Genomic DNA, 11,084 nt, shown 5'->3' with positions numbered 1-11,084 from the left:
TGGCAGCGGGAGGACGAGAGGAACGGGGAGACAAGGTAAGAAGAACCCGTGCGCTCTCGGCCCTTGCGTGTGCGCTCGGTACCTTCTGCCGGTCGCTCGGTGACTCATGGCGTTTCGCCAGTTCTCAAGAAAGTCACGTTTAAATTAAACAAATTAAACGTGCGCAGTTTACCACTTAACCCCAAATGTAGATTAAAACGTGTCGTGTGTAAAGTTCTGCCCATTTCACTTTTTTTTACACTCTGAAGCTAACGTGGCTAACAAGTAGCCGTAGCCTATAGCCTCGGGTTTAGCATCGGGCACTGATCGTATTTTTGTCTCAAACAGACTTCTTGTGAATTCTGTCTCAGGATGACACACTGATTTCTATAAATAAATATGGACAGAAAAGTTGGGCATCGGATTCTTCCTCAGTGACGAGCTTAGCGTCAGATTTAGGTAGAAGGGGCGTGGCTTAAAGAAGTCATTTATGCTATTTTACGAAACAATTCACATATACAAATCTCTGCCCTTTAAATAAGACACTCTGATGAGGTAGAATTACTGTTGCCACCTCAAATGTGATTATTTTTCCTATAACAGGACATCCCGAAGTGTTTTATTCCTCTTACACCACAGCAAAAAATTTGTTCCTGTTCTCATTTACGTTATAGCAGCTACAAACAGTCCTTCTGCTCTCAGTCTTTCTGAGAGCCTGGAGCCTATCCCAGGGAACTCAAGGTACAATGCAGGGGACACCCTGGACACATCAGGGCACAATCACACACCCATTCACACACTACAGACAATTTGGAAACGCCAATCAGCCTACAGCGCGTGTCTTTGGACTGGAGGAGGAAACCGGAGTACCTGAAGGAAACCCCCAGAGCATGGGAAGAACATGCAAGCTTCATGCACACACGGCAGAATGGCAGCCACCGTGCCCCCCTAGATTTGGGTAAAATTTTTGTGCTTTTGTGAAAAAAAAGGCATCTTACCTAACAATTTACGTTTCTGGATATGAAATTTCACCATTATTGCTATATTATTATGACGTATCATTATATGCATGTTTATACGTAGCTCTATTATTATTTTTAGGAGACTAAACAAAAATAATTTCTGTTTTCAGTGATGTTTGTTTGTTTGTTTGTTTTTAATACAAATGATCAGAACCAAAATAAATGAACAACAGTCTCTGCATATTTATTACAAAAGATACAATGTTTACGTTTTGTAAAAAAAATATTTTTTGTATTGTGTATTAAAAGCGTATATATATATATATATATATATATATATATATATATATATATATATATATATATATATATAATTTGTTTATTTATTCATTCATTTTTTAATAGAATAGACTGGAAAAGATTATATGAATATTCGAACGTATTGGGAACGTCGGAGTTCACTTCCTCATACGTCATCATCCTGCGACGCGCGTCACTGGCAATGGCGGAAGCTAGCACAGAGAAAATTGCTTTAACAGCTTTGGTCAAATCGTTTATTTAAAAGTAAATATATAATAAGTGTGCTTACTGTTGTTTATTTCATGATTACGTCGACCTTGTGTCGTTTTATTAAACAAAACAAACAACAACAACAACTGCTTGAGAACTTTATCGTGCGACTTCGCTGCTGCGCACGTGGGGCAGATTCAGCATGGACTCCAGCACAAGGTGTTTTTCTTTTCTGTTTCTTATTTCTTATGTTTAAATTAAAGTGTATAAGATGTCTGAACTTGAAGGACCTGCAGTGTCTTTACATAGAACAAGTTTATGAGTTTCTGTTAGCACTCAGTGTACGCAGGAAATGTTTTAGTTGTCACTACGACATTAATGTGGCGAAGAGGTAATAGAAGTTTATAGCTACCAGTTCAGGATAAAGCAAGATGCATGTCTAAACTCACTCACACACACACACACACACACACACACACACACACACACACACACACACACACACACTAAACCGTACATAATCTATCAAAATGAACTAAACGCATAGATGTGTGTGAGAATTGATTGGAATAATAATAATATAGTTCGACATGTCAGTGATGTGTGTGGGGAGATGTGTATCAGTAGATTAAGTCTGAATTAATCAGTTGTCATTGTTGAGTTAATAACAACTCAACTGAGTTGCTGAATTCATTGAATTCCAGCTGAATTCATTGCATTACTTTCTTTCCACAGGAAACGTGTTAAAATGGCTGCAGTACTGGTGGATGATGATGAAGAGGAGCTTTCTCCTGATGAGGAGAACATGATCAGTGCCAGTGAGGACGAGGTAAGACACACACACACACACACGGTCCTACAGCCAGTTTTAGCATTTTGTCTTTACGCATAAGATGACCATTCTTTTCTCCCCCCTTCAACAACGTCTTAGTTTAACGCTCGTCATGTAAATAACTTTCGAGCGTTCTGGAGTTGTTGTCATGGTGATGAAATTCCTAACCAGGGCTTCATGATGTGATTAAAACATGCAGTAAAGTTTTCTGACACTTTTTGTAATGATATCAGATGATATATATTTTAATATAAAGCATTTATGATGAGTATAAAGATGCTTCTTTGAAATATTATCTGTGTGTGTGTGTGTGTGTGTGTGTGTGTGTGCACACGCAGGAGGACATCGATGATGACAGGAAACACACTAAACTCCTGGAGGCCATCAGCTCTCTGGGAGGGAAGAGAAGGTCAGCATGAATTATTTATTTATTTATTTATGACCCATGTGTGCTAATTAATTAATTTTGGCGATGGTCAGATGTTGGTTGTCGTGGTAACACATCACCCCTTCTTCAGGAGGATGCAGGCGGAGAGATCGGAGGCCAGCCAGCAGGTCTCGGAGTTCTCGGTGAACGCAGAGGGAGCGGGAGAGAAGGTCAAGCTCTCGGACCTGCTGGGTTGCGCGGAGGAAACGCCTGGAGCGCCGAGCAAGACCAAGAAGCAGCTGAGGAAACTGCAGAACTCGAAAGAGACGCTGGAGCTCCCGCTGAGCCGCCAGCAGACCGAGAAGGTGTGCGTTTTTAACACCTCCACACACGCAGTACAGTCACAAGGGTGCCAATACTTTTCTCTTTAGTGAAACTTAGTGCTTACACTTTAAAACGTTAGATTGAAACAACGGCGGCAGCGGTTCAGGAAATCACACAAGCCGCTGATACTGATAAAATTTAATGAATTTGATTGGCTTGTAGAAACAAACCCCACCCCCTCTGCATTCTCATTGGTCGGCCCAGAAAGCCTGTTCTGAAAGTTTTTGCTCTGAAGTTTGTTTTAGTGTGTTTTATTTAAAAAAAAAAAAATCGCTGTGTGTGTGTACAGATCCAGAGGGGCGTGGCGTACGAGCGCAGCAGTAAGGAGGTGTCCCGCTGGGAGACCGTCATCAGACAGAACCAGAAGGCCGAGCAGATCATCTTCCCTCTTAAACAGGAACCAGCCGGACCCAAACGTGTGGAGCAGGTGGTGGCTGGATGGAAGGTGTGTGTTCTCTCCCTGTGTGTGTGTGTGCGCATGCTGTGTGTGTGTTTCATTATATCTTTAACGGTGTTTGCCAAGAAACAAATTGGTTGCATATTTTATAATTTTTATAATCATTATCAGAATACTTTTTGATAGGCCTACCTTGTAAAATATTAAACATGTACAGATATATAATGTGTGTAATGGACAACGTATTTATACAATTATCTATTTCTGACTTTGTAAATTTTATTATATATATATTTTATTTAAAAACCCCTTCTCTCTGTCAGGCTCAGACTCCTCTGGAGCAGCAGATCTTCAGTCTCCTGCACAGTAATCATCAGCCGGTCACTGACCCCGTGTTGACCCCTGTGGAGGAGGCGTCCATCAGGGCCATGAGTCTAGAGGAGGTGAGTGTCGGTCACGTCTTACATAAGCCCCGCCTTCAGAGTCTAGGCTGCTAGACTCTGAAGAGGAATCTTGGGTTGTCAGGTGCTGGGTGCAGGTTGAATGTCGGGTGTCGAGATTGCTGTTATTTTGTCACGTATACGTTACAACGCAGTGTCTGATGTAGCCTGTCTGATGGCGATGTTGGATGTCAGACGCTTGATATTTGCTAGATTTGTTTCGTGGCGTGTGTTCGGTGTCGGCGGTTTGTTAAAACGTTCCTTGTTTTGGTTTGCAGGCGAAGATCCGGCGTGCCGAGCTCCAGAAGGCGCGAGCGCTGCAGTCTTACTACGAGGCCAAAGCTCGGAGAGAGAAAAAGATCAAAAGCAAGGCGTAAGTGGGAATACATTAGTTATAGTTAATTTAATAGCAGCGTTTTGTTTTATACTTTATTACACAGCTCATCATAGTGCATACACACACACACACACACACCACTGACGATTAAACAACTTCTGTAATCTGTTTCAGTTTTTTTTTTTTCCCCTCTTTATTATTATTTTTTTAACGATTTATTTTGTTTGTGGTTTGGAGTTTTATTTCTCTCTCTGTCTCTCTGTCAGGTATCATAAGGTACAGAAGAAGGCTAAGCGTAAGGAGTTCTTGAAGCAGTTTGATGAGATGATGAAGACGGATCCGGCTGCGGCGCTGGAGGAGTTGAAGAAGATGGAGCTGTCCCGGATGGAGGAGAGGATGTCCCTCAAACACCAGAACAGCGGCAAGTGGGCCAAGACCAAAGCCATCATGGCTAAATACGACGAATCGGTGAGAACGGCCACGTGGGAAATCTCACTGACTAATTTGTTACAACGAATTTTGTTTAGCGGGTGCCGCGCGCGTCGTGTTTAGCGGGGGCCGCGCGCGTCGTGTTTAGCGGGGGCCGCGCGCGTGCAGTGTTGGGTGAGTTGCGCTTACAGTGAAAACCTTCAGCAAGCATTCGCCATATTCCCCTTTCTGTTTATATGGTTGTTTTTTAAGGAAAAGGGGCGGGGATGAGCTGTTCTGTTCCGACCGGGGGCGGGGCTAATTTTCAGGCCAGAAATGAATGTAAAACAAACTTAGAATTTCCAAAAAAAAGTTTTTCTCTGTGGAACTGTGCAAGTATCCCAGGTGTGGACACGCCGTAAAACTTTACACACCGCACCTTTAACATCCGCTCTGTTGATTTTGATTTTAATTGACTCGGGTTTCACGTTTTTAGTGGTTTTAATATTGTTTAACACTTTTAAGCCATATTTTTTTTGTTTGTCTTTTACTGTGTTTTTATTTTAAGAATATTGTTTTATCTGTTTAACATAACATTTTATTTATTTATTTATTTTATTCTTTTACTTATCCATTCTTCAGCCAAGTTCGCTGGTTAGTTTTACCTACAGCAGCAGGAAGGGGATTTAAACATCGTAACATAATTCTACGCGACACTCGTCTCTAGACGATACACAACCGTATTTCTTTATCACCACGCTGATTGATCCGCTCTCTCTCCTCCCGGGCGTCGTTTTTCAGGCCCGTAAGGCCATGCAGCAGCAGCTGGAGCTGAACAAGGATCTGACTCAGAAACTCGTGGTGTCATCAGACGATGATGACGAGGGAGGAGACGACGAAGAGGCGAGCGCTCTCCCTGATTTCGTGAACGAGTCCGCCTCCGGCTCCGTGAACCCCTGGATGAGAGGCAAACTGAGCAGCGAGGGTCACGAGGTCACGGCGGATCCTGTCACGACGACTACAGATGAACCAGCAAGCAGCCAGACACGGGAGGAGGAACAGGAAGAGGAAGAGGAAGAGGAAGAAGAGGAGAACGAGGAAGAGCAGCTGCTGAGGCACTTTCAGACGAAACGGAAGCTGAGGCAAGACAAGGAAGACGATCTGGTCCCTGTCACACAGGAGGAGCCAGACGGTACGTACTCGCACGCTCGCTGTGACATTTGTCCATTATCTCCATTTGTCTTGCAGGGGGCGTGGCCTAAATTTCATGTTTCATGTAAGTAGTAAACACACACCGCGTTTATTACTTACAGGAGTTAATTACTTACAGTGTGTTAATGAGCTGTGTACAGTGACCACACACACACACACACACACACAAGGCTAGTGTTGGTGTCAGTATCAGAGGTGTTGTAATGTATACACGCGCTAATAAAGCACTTCTCATGTATTATCCAGCAGCACTGAGTCACTTAACTGCTGGAATCTCATCTCCAGTTACACGGATTAGCTCCGGTTGCTATGGTGATGGATAAATAACTTTTGGTCAAGTATCCGATGTAATAAAGAGGAGCGTGGTTATCACTCAAACACATGCCTAAGATCAATATCTGGAGTGATTGACAGCTGCGTAAGTGTTTTAAACTACATTAACTGATGCCCTGGAAGCCCCGCCCATTTCCCCGTAAGGAAAATGTACTGTAGGCTATGTTTACTGCATTTTAGCTCCGCCCACTTTTCCAGGACTACTCGGTATCCCCCGGTGATCACGATCACGTGGTCAGCGGGGATTGTGTGAAATTCCGTTGCTGAATTTTTGACATCTCTGATCGATCCTCAGCGCACGCAGGAGCACAGGAGGACGCAGAGGAAACGGCGAGAGACGTACAGGAAGAGGAAATGGTGGAGGAGGACGAGGAAGAGGAGGAAGAAGAGGTCGTGTCTGAATTCAACACTCTGTTTAACAGGCTGATGAAGAGCACTCGCACGCCCACCGAGCCGCCGCCGCAGGGCAGAGCCAGTCGGATGCGAGAGGCGGAGCTTGCGCATGATGAGGAGGGGCTTCTGGATGAGACGCCGGTCCGTGCCTGCACCATGGAGGACCTGGAGGCTCTGGTGCATCATGGGACTGCGGAGGAGACGGCGGCGTCTGCTTCACATGCCGCCGGCGTGGACACCTCGTCTGAGCCACGGAGCGAGAAGGAGAAGAAGAAGAAAGAAATCGACCCGAGCGAAGTGCTCACTAAAGACGCCAACGTGATTACAGTGCCGCTGGCGCCGACGCTGGTGGAGGGAGAGGAAGGAGAGGAAGAGGAGGTGAGTCGAGGGATGTAAACTCGTATTCTTTTACATTTAGATTTTCTACTTCGTTTCCTGCTTTTCGCGAAAACCGGGTAAACACGACGACCGCCGTAAAAACGGTCGAGCGAGCTTCACCTCGAGTTTTCTCTCTCTCTCTCTCTCTCTCTCTCTCTCTCTCTTTCTTTCTCAAGCTTTCTCTCGGTTTATCAGTGAAGCTCTCACATTTCTGAGTCTGCATTATAATCTGATTTCAGCAGTTATCAGATCACTCGCGTAGCTCTGTACACGGCCTGCTACCGTCCTGTTATTTATGGTAATAACTCATGTAGGACGGTCGTTAATTTATTCATCTTAATAGTAAATACTAAACATAAAATAATCCAATCGCACGAAACATTAAGAGGACGCTTACTGATCGGTTACACTGTGTTCTCTAACAGCCAACCAGAGCAGAGTCGGGCCTTATCGATGTCACATGACGAGGTTCAGCAGGGACCCCTAACAAAATTACGTTTTCGAAATGCATTAAAAACAACATTCCAGGGTGAAATAAATTAGATTTTTAAGAAAAGCTATTTGTAACGCGTACTGTTAATTTGAGAGAGACCGCTTTTACGCCCAAAACGATCGTAAAATTAAAAATAGAGGCAGGTAGAAAAAGGTGCAGTTTAACATGAAAACATATTTACAAATAAAAAGGATAATTCTGGATGCCGGAAATAGTGGAAACATCGTTTAGCAGGAAAACTCTCTGAGCAGCGTTGGATAAATGATTCGTAAAAGAAGGATTATATCGAAAAGTGTGCTGTATTTCAAACAAACAAACAACAAATTGTACTGTTGACCTTTTTTTTGTATTTTTACTCCGCCCCCTTTTCCGAGACGTCACTCTTCAGAACTGTCAGGACACGGTATCTTTTTATATATGTGGTGTACACACACGCCAGACCTGATTGGCCGGTTCCGGCTCGGGTTAGCAGAAATAATTTGCTCCTGAACTTGTTGATGGAACGCACTGAGCTTGGGTTAACCTGTTCTGCTAAATCAAGCCAAACCCGGATATTATTAGCTGGCTTTGTGGGTTTTTCCCCGTGTGTTTGTGTGTGTGTGTGTGTGTGTGTGTGTGTGTGTGTGTATTCGTCTGTTTTGTTTCTCTTCGCTGCTTTTCTGGAATGAAACGAAACCATGGCGATTTAAAAGAACGTGAGACCCGTCATCTGTCTCCGCTTTAGGGCCCGTCGACGCAGATGTCCATCATTAAGGAGGCCTTCGCGGGAGACGACGTCATCGCCGACTTCCTGAAAGACAAAAAGAAACAGGAAGAGGCGGGGAAACCCAAAGTGGTGGACCTGACCCTGCCCGGGTGGGGGGACTGGGGCGGAGTCGGGCTCAAACCCCCCCGATACAAACGCTTAAAGTGAGTCGTACAGGAATCGCATCATATCGGTTATTTTATTTATATTTACTGTTTGGATATTCATCTTAACTATGAGTATGTGGTTACCATGGATACGTTGGTGGCGGGGGGTTGGAAAGATGCTCAGTAAAAAAAATAAATAAAAAGCTAGTACTTTTTTTCAAGTCTGACCATCGATGTTATTGATGCACCTTCAAATCAGATGTAAATCTTGCTGAGATTAAAGTATTGGCACCCCAGCTCCGATACGGCACATTTGATCAATTCTATACAGGGTTTTATTAGAGGAGAAAATGTGAGGTTGTGAATGTTGTACTGTTTTATGATCGTGTCCATCAGTCGTCTCCGTCAGAGACAGGAACTGGACCGGGTTACGGATAGTCCTGGAGGCCGGGGTCAGTTAGCGTCTGTTTCGTTACAGGTTTCGGCTGAAGCTTCCTCCTGCTGCTCCGAGAAAAGACCAGAAGCTTCCTGCAGTGATCCTCTCCGAGAAGAGGAACTCGTCCATCGCGTTACATCAGGTAACCTGCAGCTCAGAGAGGACGTGATGTACAGACGCTTTAAAGGAAAAGGAGAAGCGCTGATGAGCTACATAATGCCCTGCTTTTCTTTTTAATCAACGCTGCGAGCGCTCAAAATGACTTTTTATCAAACCAGAACATCACCGTGTACTTAGTGTCTCTCTATCTGTGTCTCTCTCTCTGTCTCTCTGTGTCTCTCTCTCTCTCTCTCTGTCTCTCTCTGTCTCTATCTGTGTCTCTCTCTCTCTGTCTCTGTGTCTCTCTCTCTATCTATCTGTCTCTCTCTGTCTCTCGCTCTCTCTCTGTCTCTCTCTCTCTCTGTCTCTCTCTCTGTCTCTATCTGTGTCTCTCTCTCTGTCTGTGAATCTCTCTCTGCCTATCTGTCTCTCTATCTATCTGTCTCTCTCTATCTCTCTCTCTCTGTCTCTCTGTCTCTCTCTCTCTCTGTCTCTCTCTCTCTCTGCCTATCTGTCTCTCTCTCTATCTATCTGTCTCTCTCTGTCTATCTCTCTCTCTGTCTATCTCTCTCTCTCTCTCTCTCTCTCTCTCTCTCTCTCTCTCTGTCTCTCTCTCTATCTGTCTCTCTCTCTCTCTCTCTATCGGTCTCTCTCTATCGGTCTCTCTCTCTCTCTATCTGTCTCTCTCTCTATCTGTCTCTCTGTCTCTATCGGTCTCTCTCTATCGGTCTCTCTCTCTCTATCGCTCTCTCTCTCTCTCTATCTGTCTCTCTCTCTCTATCTGTCTCTCTCTCTCTATCTCTCTCTCTCTCTCTCTCTCTCTCTCTCTCTCTCTCTCTCTGTCGCTCTCTCTCTCTGTCGCTCTCTCTCTCTGTCGCGCTCTCTCTCTGTCGCGCTCTCTCTTTCTCTCTGTCTCTCGCTCTGTCTGTGTCTCTCTGTCTCTCTCTCGGTCTCTCTCTCTCTGTCTCTCACTGTCTGTCTCTCCCTCTCATTCTGTCTCTGTCTGTCTCTCTCTGTCTGTCTCTCTCTGTCTGTCTGTCTCTTGGTCTCTCTCTTGGTCTCTCTCTCTGCCCCCCCTTCCGCAGGTGAGCCAGTTGCCGTTCCCGTTCCAGGACAGCTCTCAGTTCGAGACGTGTATCCGTTCTCCCGTGGGTCAGACGTGGAACACGCAGAACACGGTGAAGAAACTCACCGCGCCCAAAGTGGTGACCAAACTGGGCTCCATCATCGAGCCGCCGAGGAAAGAGGACTTCCTGCCGGATCGGAAAAGCGCCGGCGCGCTGAAGCAGCGGCCACAGATCGTCCTGGAGGAGAAGGGCGGCAAAGCGGGGAAGCGAGGGGGCGGAGCCAGGCGAGCGCGTCGACGACGACGACAGAAGAAATAGACGAAAAGAGGACTGACTTTAATCCGGACGATCGCATGACCTCGTATGACCTTTGGACTCGAATCGTCTTGAACGAAGGGACGACGATCAACGTTCGACTTTATAAAGGAGAGAGTCCGGAGCTGAAGTGGACAGATTTAACGAAACGCGTCACAGGAAAGAGAAACTCGTTGGAAACGCAGTGTACTTGTTTTTTGCCTGGTCCTCTCGGGCGTGTCTCGGCCTCTGATGTCTCACGTGTCATTGAACTGCTTATTCTTATTCTTTCGTGTTAAATACGTGTCAATTCTGTCATCCAGATAAACCACTAATCGAACCCGGCACGTCTCTGAGCGCGTCTGCCTCCTTCAGCTCGGGATACAGGAAGTGCTTTGAGTTTGTACAGGAAAAAAAAAACACAAAACCAACCCTGTTCAACATCTCGATCTGATCATGGTCTGATCTGATTTAAACAGTACATTATCGATATACTCTTCTGAGATTACGGGTTTATATAACACTCGAGACTCAAAATCCACAATAAACAGTTCAACACGTGAGCGATCAGAACGTCCCGAGGGCCTGTACAGGACCGTGTACGTGATTTAAATGACATTAAATACATTCTGTGTTCAACAACTTGCATAATATGGCCTTGTGATATATTTACTCTGTCATGTCTGATCTATCAGACCGTTTATTAACATTCTAAACGTTCCTGTCGTTCCTCCGTCCGAGCTCGTGCGCTACACGAGTGCGTCTCGCCGGAATCCGTCATTATAGTGTCGTATTCGGGGAAATCAGAGGCTCAGGTCTGTGCTCGGGAGCGTGACGGGACCGGACCCGGCGCACGCCTGCGTTCGTCTTCACCTCCTTAACGTACGCTGTGAATTTGGTGAAAATCTGAG

General features: G+C 45.2%; 1 protein-coding gene across 1 annotated transcript; it reads left to right on the top strand.

Annotated features, from left to right (window-relative positions):
* Positions 1-1,399: 1,399 nt before the first annotated feature.
* si:dkey-251i10.3 (Utp14 domain-containing protein) lies at positions 1,400-10,824 on the top strand. Its single transcript, XM_017460178.3, has 13 exons — positions 1,400-1,670; positions 2,187-2,280; positions 2,622-2,692; positions 2,802-3,015; positions 3,324-3,479; positions 3,755-3,874; positions 4,150-4,244; positions 4,475-4,676; positions 5,418-5,808; positions 6,457-6,932; positions 8,150-8,334; positions 8,756-8,855; positions 9,898-10,824. Exons 1-13 carry the CDS (start codon positions 1,654-1,656, stop codon positions 10,195-10,197), a joined length of 2,421 nt encoding a protein of 806 aa, XP_017315667.1. The 5' UTR covers positions 1,400-1,653; the 3' UTR covers positions 10,198-10,824.
* The last annotated feature ends 260 nt before the right edge of the window (positions 10,825-11,084 follow it).

This window comes from Ictalurus punctatus, chromosome 28 (assembly GCF_001660625.3).
Source record: "Ictalurus punctatus breed USDA103 chromosome 28, Coco_2.0, whole genome shotgun sequence".
NCBI lineage: Eukaryota > Metazoa > Chordata > Actinopteri > Siluriformes > Ictaluridae > Ictalurus > Ictalurus punctatus.
Note: the sequence above shows the minus strand (reverse complement) of the source record. Positions and strands in the feature narration are given on the sequence as shown.

Excerpts from the sequence above, each read along its gene's own strand:
- si:dkey-251i10.3 (XM_017460178.3), top strand. Across the intron at positions 3,480-3,754 it reads AGGTGGTGGCTGGATGGAAG|GCTCAGACTCCTCTGGAGCA; the intron begins GTGTGTGTTCTC and ends TCTCTCTGTCAG. Across the intron at positions 8,856-9,897 it reads CGTCCATCGCGTTACATCAG|GTGAGCCAGTTGCCGTTCCC; the intron begins GTAACCTGCAGC and ends CCCCTTCCGCAG.